Source organism: Labeo rohita, chromosome 2, assembly GCF_022985175.1.
Source record: "Labeo rohita strain BAU-BD-2019 chromosome 2, IGBB_LRoh.1.0, whole genome shotgun sequence".
NCBI lineage: Eukaryota > Metazoa > Chordata > Actinopteri > Cypriniformes > Cyprinidae > Labeo > Labeo rohita.
This window is the reverse complement of record NC_066870.1, coordinates 12,858,324-12,878,592: the sequence shown is the minus strand read 5'-3', so window position 1 is coordinate 12,878,592 and position 20,269 is coordinate 12,858,324. Positions and strand designations below refer to the sequence as shown.

The 20,269-nt window shown below is 36.7% G+C and overlaps 1 protein-coding gene across 5 annotated transcripts in view; it reads right to left on the bottom strand.

Annotated features, from left to right (window-relative positions):
- Positions 1 to 20,269, bottom strand: part of clcn2a (chloride channel, voltage-sensitive 2a) — a 78,698-nt gene that overhangs the window by 57,275 nt on the left and 1,154 nt on the right. For 3 of the 5 annotated variants that reach the window (XM_051138002.1, XM_051137993.1, XM_051138011.1), the window contains exon 1: positions 17,027 to 17,164. The exons of 1 other annotated variant lie outside the window; for it this stretch is intronic. In XM_051138002.1, the coding sequence (XP_050993959.1) occupies positions 17,027 to 17,077 (51 nt within the window). In that variant the 5' untranslated portion in view covers positions 17,078 to 17,164. Of the gene's footprint in view, positions 1 to 17,026; positions 17,168 to 20,269 lie in introns of those variants that run through there. One more of the 5 variants, XM_051138023.1, reaches the window with a different exon arrangement.

Here is a 20,269-nt window from a genome sequence, read left to right as displayed (position 1 = left end):
AAAATATTTGTATTACTATGAAAATTATATTATTTAGCACTTTTTCATATCATATTTGTGACAAAAAACATAGGCCATTATGTCAGTCGTAGGCTCTCTGTTTATCAAATGAAACTGTATTAGTCACACACAAAAAAAGAAAAGAAAAAAGACGCATTATGACTTATGTTAATTTTTGTAGTTTAATGTGGGGAGCAACTGACATATGCATCTCCACATGGCGTACTGGAGAAAAAAACAAAACAAAAATAAACTTCTACTACTTTTAAAATTGTTAGAAAATATGCTTTAGTAAGATGATTTGAATCACTATGGTTTGAAATACGCATATTCCACTAGTGATGGTCAGATACTTCTTACAATTGCTTGCCAAAACCCACTTTAGTTCTCATTTGGTGCACTTTAAAAACTGACTTTTCTAAATCTTTCTAAATCTAACAGAGATTATTGGAGTATGTTTTACAAGAAAATACTCTTTCAGTTTTTCTGCTTTAAAATTTCACAATTAAAGGGTTAGTTAGTTCACCCAAAAAAAAAATTCTGTCATGAATTACTCACCTCATGCTGTTCCAAACACTTAAGACCGTCGTTCATCTTCAGAACACAAATTAAGATCGTTTTGATGAAATCCAAGAGATTTCTGACTCTGCATAGACTAGCCAGCAATGTAATTACCACATTCAAAACCAAGAAAGATAGTAAAGACATTGTAAAATAGTCCATGTGACATCAGTGGTTCAATAGTAATTTTATGAAGCTTACGGTTAACCCGCTGATGTCACATGTACTATTTTAACAATGTCCTTACTAGTGTTGCGCGATATGCTCAATTTTCATATTATTCATATTGTCTTATCGCAGGCTGTGAGATCGCCGATACACGATATTATCGTGCTAATTCGTTTAATTATTTATTGTCAGAAAGTGAACCAACGCCAGCAGGCTAAAAGCAGCCTAATGTTTTTAATATGACTTAATTTGTGTTTAACATGAGAACAATTTAATAGAAACACTATCAGTTACTAATGCTTACATTTCCTTAGTTAGCAGCTACAGAAAACGAGCAAAGAACATTTATATTATCAAAGAACATTATCACTGACTAGCCTAGCCTAGCGCGAGTTTGACTTTGAAAAACACTTCCGGTACCATGAGTAAATACAATACAGTTACATCACTGTATGATGAATAAATATCTTATTTACACTGCACACGTCTGTGGCGCGAAGTGGGGCAATCGTAAGCCATGCCCCCCAAATGAGTTACTGTGTCTATAATAGACCTAGTCTATTTTTGGCAGATAATAATAATAATGCCATTGTTAAAGGCATTAGTAACAGGCAATCTCTGACTACCGTCAATACACAGTATACTATCGTCTATCGGCACTCTAAACTCTTAAAAATAAAGGTGCTTCACAATGCCATAGAAGAACCTTCTTGTTTAAATGGTTCCATAAAGAACCTTTAACATCTGAAGAACCTTTCTGTTTCACAAAAGTTTCTTTGTGGTGAAAGATGGTTCTTCAGATTATAAAAAGGTAAAAAAGAAATGGTTCTTTAAAGAACCTTTGAGTGAACAGTTCTTTGTGGAAACAAAAATGGTTCTTCTATGGCATCACTGTGAAGAAGCTTTTAAAGCACCTTTTATTTTTAAGAATGATTCCATACTACATTTCTGTGCTTTTAAAGGGGTCATCGGATGCAAAGTTAACTTTTACATGTGGTTTGAACATTAATGTGTGTTGGAAGTGTATGTACACATCTACCCTATAATGATAAAAATCCATGCAGTGGTTTTGTAATTTATCTGTAAAAATTAAATCCCTTTTTTCAAATCGAGCCATTCTCACCGACAGAGGGCGCTCCCACAATAGTTAATTGACATGAGCGTCTTACCTCAGACCTGCCTTACAACAGTCCGACCTCCATTGTTCGATGCCAGAGCAGGGATATAAGTTAGCTATTGAGGTGCTGTGTTGCTGGATGTAGTAATGAACACAGTGGTCGTCATTTACTCCCGACATCTGAGCTGCTGAAGATGCAGTGGATTACATTTGTTTGTGAAGGGAATGCGCCTCCCGATCTACATATATCCGTCTATGTTCGCGTGAATCATTTGTGATCCAGCTTCACTTACAGCAGAAGTGAGTATAAGGGTTTTTTACGAATCTTTGCGATCGCCTTTTCTAATAACGTGCTAGTTAGCAAGTTTAGCGGCTAAACGCGGCTAAATGCAGCTGAAGTAAACAGGCTTGTCACTCCACAGAGAGAAGAGAGGGGCGGGGCAAGCAGAGCTCATTAACATTTAAAGCAACCTTGACCAGAACAGGATGCTTTTGGATTTCATCAAAAATATCTTAGTCTTAAATATCTAAACTAAAGGTCTTACAGGTTTGAAATGACATGAGGGTGAGTGATTAATGACAGAATTTTCATTTTGGGATGAACTAAGTCTTTAATTCAATGTGTTAATTGCTGTTTTATTTTTGAAATTTGTGAAAATTGTTTTAAAGGAAATCCTAAACCAATTTACATTCAGTGTGTGGAGCGAGGTTTAAGTTTGGACCCTGACTGGCGATCTAATTAAAGTGTCAATCAATTTGACAATTTTCTTTTACACCAGAATTTGGGGAGTCGGTTCTTTCGGCAAATCAATTGCAAATTTGCAATAACGCTTTGAACAACTTTGTATCCTCCAGCAGAATTTCCATTTCATTATGTTCAACTGTATCATCCTGACATGATTTTGTCCTCTGATATTAAAGAAAAAAAAATCCTCATGTGTGGGTGACGTAAGGGGGTATTTTGAGCCCTTCCCACCCATTGTAACCCTGTCCTCTGCCTTTCCCTATTCCTTTCTTCTCCCATCCCTCGTTCGTACAGTCAGCTGCTCCCACACAGGCACATGCCCACGGCGCTAAAGATGGAGAGACAGGGATATTGGCAGGTCCGTTGTGTAGCGCCACAATCCCTCTCTCCCACTCCCTCCTCCTGTTTCTCCCTCTCTCTGTTCTATAAACACACGGCGCTCTGATCTGAGGAGCTCAGCCGCCAGCGGCACATTGAGATGAGCATCACGATTCCAGCAGACTCTCTTCGCTCGCATGAGCAGGTGCAGCTCGTAGAGAGAAAGCAAAGCAGCCCGACGCGGATTGATCCGCACCCTCCTCTTCCTCCTCTGCTCCGTCTGCCTCGTTTCACACAACCTTTGCGCTCCTTTGTCACTCATTCAGAACATCTACCCACCTGAAGCCGTCGGCCGACACGCGATATCTAATCACACCAAGTCATCATCTTCATCAGCTTGGCACCCGTCCCTCTTGGACAGCTTGATATATTAGTCTGGCCCAATTAAACTCTCCCATCATTTACTAACCGAGTGACATTTAACCTTAGCAACACAAGCTGTCACATTCAATGACCTGCTGCGACCAATCAAATCGCACGGCCGAGATGTGACGCTCCTATCGTAGGTGAGCTCCTGACCTCTCCCAGAAATTCGGAAGAGGGTTTAGGCGACGAGCTGTGAAAAACAAGGTTTACCCAACAGATGCTGCCTCATCACATCATGCTCAACCCCGCCAACACTTCAGAGCACGCTCAATCGATACAATAAGCCTCTAAAGTGTTCCCCTTCAGTATCCTAGCGGTCAAACAGACCTGCGGCATATTGACCAAGAAGCACGCTGCACACGCTACATGCCTCCGCCCCTGTCGCTGAGCAGTGATTGGGCAAGTGGGGTACATTTATCTATTCTTCACACAGCTGCTACTAGAAGTCAGGTCTGACAGTGCTGCTTTCACATGCAACATCACAGTTCAGTAACTGATGTAAGGGTTAAAGACATGAAGATCATCTTACATCATTATTATAAAGGTGTTTAAACAACATTTGATAATCACAATACCAGATATTTTACAATACAGCTAAAAAGTTTGTGAATACTTTGCATAAAAAGGTCAAATGAAATAAAACCAATCAGTCATACAGCACTATTGCTGCTGCGCTGAAGTGACAATCTTGAAATAACAAACTGTCGGCTTTAAAGGGATAGCTCACCCAAAAATGAAAATTACCCCATGATTTACTCACCCTCAAGCTTCTAGGTGTATATGACTTTTTTCTTTCAGTCAATACAAACAGTGTTGTATTGAAGAATGTGTGGGGTGATTTTCATTTTTGGATGAACTGTCCCTTTAAGAACTCATGTCGAGGGCTCAGCTAGAGTATTTGAAACATATGTGTGAAATGCTTAATTAGATTAAAAATGCAACATAGGCTCATTGGAAATACGTGCCTCTAAATATATTTCTTCCAAATTGAAAAAACGTTCCTATATGTAAAAATTCCTTTTCATACAAAATATGATTTACACAGAGTTTTGATTAATAAAGCCTAATTTTCACACAATTACTTACAGAATATTACCCTGACAGCACACATACATCACTGAGACGTCTATTTGACGTCTGCATTTACATCTAGAGTGTTTGCTCATCTGCAATGTCAGATGTCAAATAGAAGTCTTTAAGATGTTTATGATTTAGAATGCATGTGAAACTGACATCTTACAGACGTCTGTCAGATGTTTGTACATAGCAGATGCTTTCCAGATCAAGAGATCTTTAACAGACATCTTGCAGACGTAGGTGAGCTATCTGGGTATATTATGGCTTCAAAACAAATTTAACATCCTATGCGAACATCCTATTTGAAAACTGATACTTTTGAACATTGTCATACAGTTTCATATGTGTGAGTTTTCTAATTTAGCAGGTTTACTTGGTAGCTTGCATGATACGGCATTGCACTTGAGTGATGAAGAACTCCTGTACGAACCCTGTGAAACTACCCTGATAGCACACATACATCACGGAAATGTCTACTTAACATCTACATTTACATCTGCAAGACATATTTTTAGAGCGTTTGCTTATCTGCAATACGTCTATGGGATGTTTCCTATCAGATGTCAAACAGACGTCTATTAGATGTCTTTAAGATGTTTATGATTTAGGGTGTATGTAAAACTGACATCTTACAGACATCTGTCAGATGTTTGTAGGCAGACCCTGATAGCACACATACGTCACAGAGATGTCTATTTGACATCTGTATTTACATCTGCAAGACGTATTTTTAAAGTGTTTGCTCATCTGCCCCAGATAGCACACGTACGTCTGCATTCTGCAAGATGTCTGTTGAAGATCATTTGATCTGGAAAGCATGTGCTGTGTACAAACATCTGACAGATGTTTTTAAGATGTCAGTTTTACATACATTCTAAATCATAAACATTTTAAAACATCAAATAGACGTCTATTTGACATCTGATAGGAAACGTCCTGTAGGCGTATTGCAGATGAGCAAGCACTCTAAAAAATATGTCTCGCAGATGTAAATGCAGACGCCAAATAGACATCTCCGTGATGTATGTTTGCTATCAGTATTTGCTAGGCAATACATCTATAGGATGTTTCCTGTCAAATGTCTTTAAAATGTTTATGATTTAGAATATATGTAAAACTGACATCTTAAAGACGTCTGCCAGATGCAGACCCTGATAGCACACATACATCATGGAGACATCTATTTGACATCTGCATTTACACCTGCAAGGCGTATTTTTTGGAGCGTTCGCTCATCTGCAATATATCTATAGGAGGTTTCCTATCAGATGTCAAAAAGACATCTATTAGATGTCTTTAAGATGTTTATGATTTATAATGTATGTAAAACTGACATCTTACAGACGTCTGTCAGATGTTTGTACACAGCAGATGCTTTCCAGATCAAGTGATCTTTAACAGACATCTTACAGACATACATGTGCTATCTGGATATGGTTCAACAAAGCGGCTCAAATCCACATAAGAAAATTAAAATAGCACAGCTGCATCAACAAGTGTGTTTTTATATCACTTTTGCATCACTTAGGTTTAGGGTTGGGTTTGGTGTAGGGGATATTTTCAACACAATAGAGCATTAACCTTTAGTGACACTACCTGGATATTTGAATTCTGAACAGCTGCAATACGTACCTCAAGCAGCATAATAAAAACGCAGCAATACGTACCTTTACTAACGTGATAAATATGTGCCACAGTCACGCACTGAACTTTGAAACTGCAGTAAGGTAAGGTACATAAGGTACATAAATATGGTGTTGTAGAAATGTATGTAGAGGCACGTATTTCCAATGAGCCTGGGTTACAAAAAAGACATTAATAATGCTATTCATTTTGATAATTGGTAAAAATACAGAAACTAAATAAATAAATTAATGTTTGTCTAAATCAAAAAAATGTGGTTTGGGGCATTTCAGGGGCCTCCTGTGAAACACGAATACTGAATATTCTGAAATATTTGTCTATTGAGCAACAAAAATAAACCATTTACAGGCAGAGAGTTGGATATTCTCAGTGTTTTTTGACTGTGGGTGGCAGTAAGGGAAACCACTCTTTTGCCTTATTCGTGACAAAATAAGGTTTGATAGTCGATGCCACAGGAGCGAGACAGAATCTTACAGAGCAAGGTTTGAAAATGACTTGATGGTTACACCACATGGCGTTTTAGAAGCATTAAATTTAACCTTTTCTTATGTTACAAAAGTTTTTCAAAACCGTATGAAACCAACATGACTGCAAAGAGCAGGTTTATAAAAACACATCAAGCAAGTATGCTAATCAAAAAGACCTGCAGACACAAAATCTGAAGGAGGGTTTCAGGTGGGTATGAGTGGCCTGTGGCAAAGATCTCTCTGAAGGGTTTTGGAGTGCAAATGGAGCCTTTTACCACTTCTGCCTCAGAGCCTTTAGCCAGCCATCTGAGAGCATCAAGTGCCCTGTCCTGTGCCGCTAAGGCAGGTGCGGAGCTCCACTGCAGGTTAAATGGGATGTTATACCCACCGCAATTAAAGATGTCTGTATACTGCAGGATTTTTGCTGTCCTTCATGATTGCTCCTTGTCAGACTGTGCAATATGACCCCAATGAGCTCTTGTGAGATGTCCACAGCAGACTGTGTGACATCTTTTATGTCTGCTATACGATGTGCATCTTAGCTGAGACTTTGGTTATGATTGACAGCCATGACTGGGCGTTTTACAGTCCCCATCACATTCTGACATCTTCATTGACATGCAAAATTGAAATGGGCTGCTCAAACAGAAGCAAGCTGTTTTTTAACACTGTTGTTTTAACATGTCTGGAGTCTGTGGCTAGGCTAAAGAAGATGTCATTTTCACACCAGACACCAGAGATGATTTTAATAGAACGAAAATAACTTGGAGGCTACAAGACATTTGTGTTAAGCCTATCATATAAGATGAGTATTTTCAACTGAACATCTCTCTCCCTCTCCCTCTGTCTCTTTTGGTCTCTATCCAAACACACACTCACTGATAACGTCATCAATTGCTGCGTTCCAATTGGTTCTTCATTAGACGGGTGGCATAAGAGCAGTCACACTGGAGAAATGTGGCCCACATATTTGACATTACCAGAACTCAAATTACAACTGCATTACAACTTACTTTTTTCTGCAGATTTTCTTAGACAGCAAAAACATGGCAAAAATCCTAGAATGTGTCTGTGTTAGCCAACTGTACAGTGAACATGGGAAAAAATTACGAGCGCATAAAGAAATTAAATAAACACGTACATCATAAAAATCTTCATATTTTCTCTAAACCTTCTTGTATATTAAGCTAGGCACCTGCAATTCTGGCCAAATTAAAGATACATTGTGTGTGACTTTGTACATGTTATAATGTCAGCATCATTAATGACCCCTTGTGTTTAATAAAAAAGAAAAAGAAGAAAAAGATTGTTTGTTTAGTTGAGCTCTCAAAATACTTCTTATTTAGAGGTACAGTATTGCATGATTTGTAGATTATATTTAGTAGTTTACACTTTGCAAAAACATTTGCAATTAGTTTTTAAAAGGTAACATTAAATTCTTAAGGACTCAACGCTTACATTTCTTTTCAGGAGCACTAGTGCTTCTACTTAAAAAAAAAAAATAGGAGCACCTTCTGACCAAAGACAAGGTGATATTTGACTCCTTAAAGTTTTTTTTTTTTTTTTTTTAACCTTTGTAATGCCATTTTCACTTTTTTTAAATTAGATTTATAAACTTTTATCAAAAAATGTAATTAAACAATAAATTCATTTAAAATAAGATGCAATCAGGAAGAATATGTTTCCGAGAACATTATGCTATGTTCTGGTAATGTTTTCAGAGGCAAGATTTATTTTAGTTCTCAGAATATTTTCCTAAAAAGCAGGATAATATTCTCTAAAAACATTCTACAAATGTTTATTGATAACATTCTTTGAACATTATCCTTTAACATACCAATAAAGATTTAAAGGGGAAGTCCACTTCCAGAACAACAATTTACAAATAATTTACTCACCCCCTTGTCATGCGCAATGTTCATGTCTTTCTTTCTTCAATTGTAAATAAATTATGTTTTTTGAGGAAAACATTTCAGCATTTTTTCCCATATAATGGACTGCTATGGTGCCCCGAATTTTAACTTCCAAAATGCAATTTAAATGCGGCTTCAAACGATCCCAAATGCAGTTGTAAAAGATCCCAGCCGAGGAAGAAGTGTCTCATGTTCTCCCTCAACTTCAAAATCATCCTATATCGCTGTTTTACCTTTTTTGTTAAGGGTGTTTGATCTTTTTTGCATGTTCACTTTGCAAAGACTGGGTCGGAACTTCTGCAATCATGTAGGATGATTTTGGAAGTTGAGGGAAAAAATACGGTCTGAGTTTTTCGACATACCCTAACTGTCTTTAGCCAGAATACACAGAGTTCAAGGACTGTAAGGCAAGACGAGCGTTTGAGAATAAAAAGTATTTAAATAGTATTTTTTTTATGTAAATAACTGATTGTTTCGCTAGATAAGACCCTTCTTCCTTGGCTGGGATTGTTTACAACTGCATTTGGGATCGTTTGAAGCCGCATTTAAACTGCATTTTGGAAGTTCCAAAATTGGGGCACCATAGCAGTCCATTATATGGGGAAAAATGCTGAAATGTTTTCCTCAAAAAACATAATTTCTTTACGACTGAAGAAAGAAAGACATGAACATCGCGGATGATAAGGGGGTGAGTAAATTATTTGTAAATTGTTGTTCTGGAAGTGGACTTCTCCTTTATTCGGGAAGCATCCAGTTGGACATTGGATGTGGACTCTAATGTTGCTCAGATGTCAAATTTGGTTGAAAGTAAAAACCCAGCCTTTGTTTGATGAAGCTCCAACTTCATTAAATAACTCCAGAAACAGCATTGCCAGCTTCACTTATTATAAACCAGATTTACTTTATTTCTGTCATACATTTACTTTTTGTAATCTTATTGAGATTAACAAAGGTTTAGATGCTTTAGTTGGGTAATTTGACTTGTCTTTCAGATGTTTTTCTCTAGTCAGTGTAACTATGTTTATTACAGCAAAAACAGCAAGAGAAAGTGTCATCATGTTGGCAACATGTTGATAGTTCAGATATCATCATGTAGTTATATGTTTTCATTCAGTCTAATCTGTTGTTTCTTATTATAGCAATGCAGTGCTTCTACAGACTGAAATTCAGCAGAATCAGATCATTTTAAGGATTAAAAAAAAAAATCACGTGTCTTTCACAGAAACATCAAGAATCAGTGTAAGAATCAGATCCTTGTAATGTTTTCCTAATGTGGTTGAGATAATGTTCTTCATTAGTTACCATGAAACATTGTGTCAATGTTTTATTAAGAATATTGTCTATTCTGTTACCTAAACAACATCTTCAAAACATCCTCAGAATGATGCAGTTGAAATGCTATAGTTTTGTAAACACATCACATTATGACAATTATTTTATTATTTTATTATGTTATTTTATACAATATTATTAAGAATATTGTATAATCTGTTACTTCAAGAACATTGCCAAAACTTCCTTGAAATGTTACAGTTAAAATGTGATATCATTGTTTACATTTAACATTACAGGGACGTTATTTCAGGCTAAAACATCCTTAAAACATTCTTTAAACATTACATTCAAATGTTTTCTTTAAAACATTAACCAAACGTTAATGTTTGGAATATAGAAACATTAACCCCCTGGTTTCACAAACAAGGCTTAAGCCTAGTCCTAGACTAAAATGTAAGTCTGAGCTGTTTCAACTGAAAGAAATTTGCACCGACTGATCATAAAATATATCAGTGCCTTTGTTTTGTCTTTAGATGCACACCAGTAATGTGTTTTTTTTCTAAGACACGATTATAAAAAAAAATACTTAAATGTCCTAATTGCACAATGGCCTAAGCCAGGGGTGCACAACCCTGTTCCTGGAGATCGACCTTCCTGCAGAGTTTAGTTTCAACCCTAATCAAATACACCTGTCTGTAATTATCAAGTGCTCCTTCAGATCCTAATTAGCTGGTTCAGGTGTGTTTGGTCAGGGTTGGAGCTGAACTCTGCAGGAAAGTTGAAACTCTCCACTCTCCAGGACCAGGGTTGAGCACCCCTGGCTTAAGTTCTGTCTGTGAAACTGGGCCTAAACTATTTAAATTTATACTTTAAAAATGAATCTGAAACCGCCAATAGGTGGCAGCAAGTCACTGTCTTTGTACCTGAATCATTCATTCAATCGATTTGTTCAAACGGCTGATTCATTCAGGAATGAAGCAAGTGACTGGCACTTTTTTATTATGGATGGATGCGTTTTATTGGACTTGTTTTGGACTGATGAAGAAAATCACCTGCCCATTGCCATTATAAAGACTGGAGGAGCCAGAACCATTTTTAATATAACTACAACTGCATTAGTCTGAAAGAAGGAAGTCATACACCTAGGATGCCTTGAGGGTAAGTAAATAATGGACTAATTTTCATTTATGGGTGAACTAACCCTTTAAAAAACATTTTAATCCTTTTCAGGAATCTGTGATGAATAGAAATAACAGCAATTTGGTAAATGAAACTAGGGCTATCACGATTCCTTGATTTAATTCCTCAACTGCATTTTGCCCATGTCAAGTAACCGCCAAAATACTGGAAGTGGCACATGAATTGATGAAACGCATTATTAGACCATTTTCCAAGGCTGCATGATATACTAAACCCACAAAAATATGTGCATGTCAGAGCGGCTCCATTTACAGTAAATGCTGAACCACACAAACAGTTATCATTTACATGCCTGGAGCGTCTCAAACTCCATCTCTGCATATTGCTGTGAGTTTGGGTTTATTAACGTTCATCTAGGAACGCAGCGTCCGCTATCTTTCATCCGATTTGTAAGGTAAATCATTTATAAACCTATGCAAACACAGAGAAATACATCAAGATCTTTCTAAACATGTTAACTGTTCATCACGATTTCAAAATAAAAGTTGCTCTGAATTTACACCTTTTGATGTCCACATATTAAAGAAATGACAGTGGCTTTTAGGGCTGGCAAGTGATTAATGGCGATTAATCGCATACAAAATAAAAGTTTGAGTTTGCCTAATATATGTGTGTGCGCTGTGTGTAATTATTATGTGTATATACACACAAATTAATGTATATATTTAAGAGAAATATGTTATGTACAAAATATTTTTAATTATATATAATATAAATTGTATAAAAATTGTACATTTATTCTTGTATTTATACAATTATACATATACTTGTAAATATTTCTTCAATATATTCATTAATGTGCTTGTGTATGCATAATAATTACACACAGTACACACATATATTAGGCAAACTTTTATTTTGTATGCGATTAATCTTAATCATTTACCAGCCCTAGTGGCTGTAGCATTTCTGTTGTATTAATGATTAATAGGACATTTAAATTAAATGTTGTTTAGTCAATATGAAACAGGGACTAGATCGCAGTAAAGTGTAAAAACAGTCCTCAGGCCTGTATTGTTGATAATACGTTATGTATTTTAACAGTTTTGTTTAATAAAACCATAAGATTACTTGCCTTTGATACTTCATTTAAACTGATTATCATTGCCTTATTGCTATTATATATGTATTTTAAGTAATTTTAAAGGCTATTATTTGCTATTTTGGTAACACTTCAGTATAGGGAACAATTCTCACTATTAAGTAGTTACTTATTATCATGCCTATTATTAACATATTAGCTGTTTATTAGTACTTATAAAGCACCTATTCTGAATGACCATATTCTTCATCCCTAATCCTACCCAATACCTTAACTTAACAACTACCTTACTAACTATTAATAAGCAGCAAATTGAGAGTTTGTTCAGGCAAAAGCAATATTTAATTGTTTGTTAATAGCGAGAACTGGACCTTAAAATAAAGTGTGGCCGCTACTTTTATTACCACAAAAAAATGTATTACTCAATTACCAAAATAATCATTAATGACAGCCCTAAATAAAACTATCAATTTATTTAAAAAAAAATAAATAAATAAAAAATGACAAAACCCCAAAGATGTGAAAGGTAGTGTAAATACAGCTCTAAATTTAGCTTGTAAACTAAAACCTACCTCAACTCTTGGCTTTAAAAATCTAATTTGCACATATTCTTGATAGGGTGTTATCAAGCCTTTTGTGCAAATTCTTTCCCTTAGTCAGGGTATTGATGTCACATCTCTACAAACAATCTTATTAAGATATTGCACATGTTTTAGCTCCTCCGTGTCAGACCTTCTTCAATATATATAATGGGAAAAGTAAGGAAAAGGATGTATTGGATTAGCATTTAACAGAGCCAGAAGACGCATGAAAACAACCTCTGTCAGCAACCACAGCTCCTCCTGTTTCCCAAAACATCCCTTCTAAGAAAAAAAAAGAATCGAGGCATTGATCCCATTACACTAATGACTCCTCTGCAATCCAGCGCACCTGGTGTGGGCTGATTTGACATTGAGCCAGAATGAAGAATATTAAAGAATTGTGTAATATCTTTACCTGAGGTGTTGTATTAAATTATAGTGGTTCAGGGCCAAATGGTGTTTCAGATGCTTGGATGGAGATCATGCGACTAAAAGCTGATGTGAGATTAAACTGCCTTCTTTAATCCATTTTGCAATCAGGTAGATGTGGCTGTCATTAGTGCTGTTGCCTTGCCTACTTAAGGTTATTCATCGCTTCATTTGAGAAAAAAAAATCATAAATGGGGGAGTCAAATCATCTCGGTGAGTGATGAATAGCATATCTATTCTGCATATCATTTATCCAAGAGCATATGAACACTGCTGATCAATTTACGTGCATGCATGACCAAACCGCAGGCAGTACCACTGGTTGTTAGAGACTTCCCACCATGGTTTGTGGGTAAAGTGTGAGGCCATTAGCATCTTTCTGCTTTAGTAACTGCACCGTAAAGATCCCCTAGCGGTGCTAAAAGCATAATCACATGTCTGTGACTGCATGCACCATGCTGGAGATGTGTGGTGAGGCTGATGTCACACCGTAGGACTTGTATCCTCTACACATCTACTGTCTTTGATCTCATTGGTGGCCGAAATCCTACTCCCCTTGATGGAGGACATTGGAAAGCTGTCTAAAACATCTGTTCTTGTACATCCTCAGTTCTGAAACACACACTAAAAGGTCAAAAGCAAGGGTCATATATCTTGGCTGCTACATCTGAGGCGAGGTTTAAAGGGACAGTTCATACAAAAATTAAACAGTGCCATTTACCCACTTACTTCTCAATATCTATTTCATTTCACAAAACACAAAAGGAGATGTTAGTAAAGCCTCAAAATAAAAATAATCGGCTCCATTTTATATTAGGTGGCCTTTGATATTTGATGCAATGCACTTATTATGTACATTCATGTTTTTTCATTGTACTTATATTTAAAAAACATCTGTAACTAATTTCTGTAATTTCATTTATAATTAAACTGTTGACCCATCCCTTACACCTTAACCCACCCTTAAACCTATCCATACCACCAAACCTGTCCCTAACCTTACCCGATTCCCACCTCAGTAGCACCAAAAGTGTTTTGCAGTACAGTATGAACACATTGTACTTATTTTTTTGATGTAAGTACATTAGTTAGTTAAGGCCACCTAATATAAAGTGGGACCAAATAATCAAATCAAAAGAATCAATGTGGCTTTTGCATTTTATTCCAAGTGTTCTAAGGTCATATGAGAAAACAAAATATACATTTTATCATTTCAAGTTGTGTTTTTCAAACTTGCTGTATCACAATCAAATTCTGATTGCAGTTAATAGTATCAAATTTAAGTACACTATGTAACTGTGTATTCTCTATTATCTGTGACACTGACATCCGAAATTAAAAACTGCCATATACTTATTAAGAAACTTTTTTGAAAGAACTTTCTTATGCCAAGGCTGCATTTATTTGATCAAAAATACATTAAAAAGTAATATTATGAAATATTATTACAATTTAAAATAAGTGATTTTTAAATAGTTACCATGTTCTATTTGATTATACTTAAAATTAATTTATTCCTGTGATGGCAAAGTTGAATTTTCAAGAGCCGTTACTTCAGTTTTCAGTGTCACATGATCCTTCAGAAATCATTGTAATATACTGATTTGTTACTCAAAAATAAATAAATGAATACAATGAATGAATAAATGACTGAATATCCTTTTTATTTTAGGATTTTTTGATGAATTAAAAAAATTATTACAATTATCTGATTACTCGATTAATCGTCAAAATAATCGACAGATTGCTCGATTAACATAATAGTCGTTAGTGACAGACCTACTTTTGTTAAATTAATTTCTTTAAAAATCTAAAAAATTTATTCACTTTGCAGTCAGCAACCTCTTGTTTTGCATGGAAAAAACATCTCACAGAATGCTTCACAAAAGAAAAAAATTATTTGGAATGACATGAGGGTGAGTAAATAATGTCAAAATGTGTCATCACTTATCATTTTTGGGTGCACTATTCCTTTAATTGCTGCTGCTCTTGTAGTCCTGACTAATGTCAGTTCTGACTCAACCAGTTTTACCAGCACACTCAATCCCTATTTTACTCAATCCATCTTTTAGCATTACCATGAATTTACCGACAAGTAAACAGCCACTCATGGCTGTTTTTTGCATGGAAATACAGCGCACCTGCTTTCCGCCACTGCTTGCCTCCAAACTGATACCTGTCTGTAATCTCTACCCAGCTCTCATATGTAAACCCCTGCTAGGGCTGCGGCATTTCAGCTAGAGATGGTGGACGGATTTTTGATGGATTGAATGCCGTCAATGATCAGACAGGGTGATAGCAGAGACTCTCCACCGGTCCATGCAGTCGGGGCACAGTGACACAGAGAAGTGACGTGTGCTAAAGCTAGGAGGAAAGTGTCCCCAGGCGTGCTATTTTTGCTGAAAGCTTGAGGGAAACACATCTGACCTGGCTCTACTGAGGAAGCAGAAATGTAAGCGTCATGGTCCTTTACTTACTTCCAAACAATATAGAAAAAGTACTGGCAGTGCAGATGAGAAAGTTTAGAGAGAAATAGATTCTTTGAAAGAGGGTTGTGGGGGAGGGGGGTTGCAAATAGTGTGGGTATGTGCAATCGAGAGCTGCAAGATACAAAAGGCCACTGAAGAGCAAACTCACTGCACGTGTGATGCCATTACCTGCAAGACCATTTAAAAGGGTCCTTTGAGAAGATAATATCGCCAATGCAATCACATGAGTTTAGGCTTGAGCCAGACGAGATTTCTTAAAACTGACAGTATGGAGTGCCATATTTGAACATTTAGACTTGGAAAATGTGAGTCACAAAAGTGTAAGCATTGGAATATCCCTGGAGAAATTCAATTAATAGACAACAAAATACAGAGAGTTAGCTTGTGCACATACTGAAAGAAAAACAAACATGGCATGGAAAAGCACACAACACAGACTAATCCTCCTTTGGCCAAATTTGTCCAGACAGACTCGTGTCTAGCAGCGCAGCGAAGCACATCGTGAGGACAGTAAATGATAAAGACATCAATCAGATCGTGGCCCAACCCCTGGTCAAAGGGAAAGGTCTTGAGAAAGGGAATAAAACCGTGAGTCTCCAGCCACCATTTTGTATAGCGCAGTATTGATCCTCTCGCCGATAAGGAAAGGAGGGCCGGAAAAAAAAAATGTCCCAGTTTCATTCATCACACACATAGACGCTGTGGAACACATCGTCTGGCCCTGCAGGGAGAAAGGCTGCTCAGAAATAGCCTGAACTCAAAAAGACAAGATACAAATGCAACACATGGATCCGAGTGCGGCCACTTCACGCCTACCTTCATTATGCAAACGCATTTGTCATAACAGTGCAAAAAACTTGCTCAGATAGATGGATGTTAGTGGGAGGGGTGAAGCTGGGGATTTTGGCGCAGAACGAAGAGACTGTTCCCCATACCGACCGTTTGAACGTGTCCTTCTCCAGTTCTCCTTCTTTTCATATCTGCCTGAATATAGAGATATCCCTGTCAAGTGCTCCAGGGTACAGCTGTCAATCACCATGTGACAGAAATGGGGGGAAACTGGTGCATGAGTCAATTAATATTCAGAGTGGATCTACATTTAGTCCACAAGTGCAAGAGCAGGAGTAGGAGGGGCACTGGAGGGATGAAACAGGGATGAAGGGGGGACTTTGATGATGCCCTTAAACTTGAAATGTGGATGAACTCATAATGCAAATGATGCCATTAGTTATGCTTCAAATGATATTGTGGACTCCACAGACTTGAATTGCCACCTATATCAACGTACAAATGACTTAATTAGCTGGAAACGCATAGAAGTTTGTTACAAATGCCAAGCAACACGCACAAATGAAATATTAACCGACTTTTACACTCCTGGCCTACAATAATTAGGCTACATTACATTCTCGCCGTTCGATTTACGTATTATCGTCTAACTAAGCAATTCAAAGGGTGATTTCATTCATAACTAAAATAAACCCACAGCTCAATCATACTTTTACGCACCTCTGCGGATAAAACAGCTGGTTTCGCGATACAAAAAGCGAATCACGCTGACCAGCAATACTCACCAGAGTTTGCTGGTACTGAAGCACACGCTGAGGGGCTCGGTCCCGCGCCATAACCGCGAATACAGCGGGAATTAAATATTTAAACGCTTTACGGTATTCCCAAAAGCCACAAGATCACCGGGATGCAATTCAACAAGCAGCAGGAACTGAGTAACAGGTCTTTCTCCGCGGAAAACAGAGCAGCAGCACATCCAGCTGTCGAATGAACTCTTCCCTCTTCCCGCGCACTGCAATATATGCCATACCGCGCTGAAAACCCGCTTTGTGTGGGAAGACAGGGGTTACTACACTTCATACCTGTTGACTCGTTTGTCAAAAATCAATAGATGTATTTTCTACAGCTGTGTGAGTAATCGCTATTTTGCACTACCGTGAACTCAAGCACTTAACGCGTAGATTACGCGTACCACGCTGTTTTATGACTAAGTTTTAATGACCCGAGGCAGGAACAGATATGTTTTCAGTTGATAATACAAAGATTTGTTATTTATAATGAGAGAAAACCCTAAAAGGGTAATGACAGAGCTGGTTTATTTTCAACTGAAATTGGGATGCACCTTTTACACCCTTCTAAAGACTGATCTGTGACCCTGGACGACAAAACCAGTCATGATGGTCGTTTTTTCCCCATTGATGATTGGTTTGTTAGGATAGGACAATATTTGGCCAAGATACAAGATACAGATCGCCTTTAAAGCTGTCCAAATAAAGTTCTTAGCAATGCATATTACTAATCAAAAATTAATTTTGATATACTTACAGTTGGAAATTTACAAAATATCTTCATGGAACATGGATGTTTACTTAATATCCTAATGATTTTTGGCATAAAAGAAATGTACATTGTACAATGACTGTTGGCTATTGCTACAAATATACCCGTGCTACTTATGACTGGTTTCGCGGTCCAGGATCACATAATGACACAGAACATCCTCACTTTCAAATCCTGTGGAGTGCCAGTGGGCAGTTCATTACACATTTCATTAATATTATTTATGCTTACAGTAAATACTAAATATAGATGCAAGTTTGAAATGCATAGGCCCACGAGCACCAACAGCTCAAAGGCTTCATGGGATGAAAGACAGAATTCCTTGGAGAGAGCAAAAGAAACCAATAGGTTGTTAAACAGATTTCCCTACAGAGACAGAGACTGGTAGGCTGCTTTTGGGCTCAGTAACAGGTCTACTGCCAGCTCAGGGAACAGCAGGGGCACAGGCTGGGATGAAATATGAATGTATCACTGTGAATTCTGACAGTTTTCTTGCAACACTGCAGTGTTTTTGTGTATATGTGTTCAAGCTCTCTCTCTTTTTTATGCATGCTCATGCATACAGACTTAACTCAAAAACCCTGTCTTTGCTGATAGAAACAACATGTCTTTCTGTTTGTAGCTGTCATCCAACGGATCATTGTGAAGTACACTGTCATATCTGGTAATCTACCTTTCTCACTTATGTCACTGCTTAACAGTTCTTCACAGACACCTCTCCTTAAAGGGACAGTACACACAAAAATAACAATTCTGTCATTTAATCAATGTAACGTCATTTCGAACTTGAACGTTTTTTTTGTCGTACAGTGAAACTTAATAGGCTCCAATGTTGTTTAAACCACAACTTCTTCAAAATATCATCTTTTGTGCTCCACAAGAGGAATGAATTTTCATTTTTGGATGAGCATAATATCTTTTCAAGATTAGTAGTAAATAAACAGACTGTATTTCTCTATGTCTTCCTACATCAGACTGCACTGTGCAAACTAATGTTTGTGCACAAAGGCTACACACGTCACATGGTAAGGACAGGTGAGCATCCATACCCGTTGCGCATTCCTTTGAATTGGGTGTTCCAACGCCCTCAGCGCTAACACACTGACCCAATTCGATGCACCTTCCACAAAACTTTCTGTGATGTTCTTTTAATGAATTGTGGAAGCCGGAAAGAGTTCAAAAGAACATCTTGTTCATTGACTATGTAAATATGGGTCCGGGTGAGAAAATGAGACGCCGATCCGTAGTGGGGGTATGAAACAAGGGTCGATATTAGATTACATACAAGTACATTACCATCCCAGACAGGGAATAAGACCCACTGTGCATTGAACTCAATAGCATGTGGCTGTCTTCCGCACTACTAGCCTCCAACAAAATGGTTTTAGCTCATTCAAAATTCTATGTGTGAGTGTAAATACATTCAGGTTGGAAATAGTGCTGTGCAACAATTAATTGTCATTAATCGTGATAAATCACATCCAAAATAAAAAAAGTTGTATTATTTTTTTTTTTTTACATAATATGTGTGTGTACTGTGTATATTTACTATGTATATGTAAATACACACATATACAGTATATATTTTGAAAATATTTAGATGTATTTACATATATTTTATTAACATAATTAATATTATATATAAATATATATAATATATAAACGTACCATATTTTTCTCAAATATATCCATGCATGTGTGTGTATTTCTGTATGCATAATATACACAGTACACATGCATGTAGTATTTAATCAAAAACTTTAATTTTGGATGTGATTAATCATTGTACAGCACTAGCACTATTTTGTCATTTGAATAGAAAAATAATGTAAAACTGCTATAAAAAACATTTATTTGCATATACAATAAAAAATATAGTAAATAAAAACAATACATATAGTTTCCCTGTAGAATATGGCAAAACAACAACAAAAAAAGTTTTTTAGAAGTAAAAAGTGTTAAGATAATTATATTTAATTCAAGAAGGCAATTTTGCAGTAAAATATTACTGAAATTATGACTATATTAACATTTATTTTATCTTTTTTTTTTTTTTTTTTTTTGAGGAAGGAGAATTCACAGAGTCCCTTCTATGATCAATCAAATTTGCTTAGATTTCATTAAAAGAAGTTTGCTTCTTATTTTTGCTAACATGTATGTGCACTGAGGTACACTAAGTAACCTTTATTTTGTTTTTTAGTTAATGTTTACTACATTATTAGTGTCATGTGAGTTACCCTGATGGTGTTTTGTGTTTGTGTGGGCAACACCGTGCTCTGTCTTCAAGTTATTATTAGTCACTGTTGCTGGAGAGGCCAATGTTGCTGAACTTTAAGTCATCATGTGGCCTTCCAGTGTACCATTTGTATTGTATTAGCACAGTTTACAACAAACAGATTATACCTCAGGTTATTATAATCCAATACACAGCTGAATGACATGTAGGAACTGTGAAATACTGTCACCAA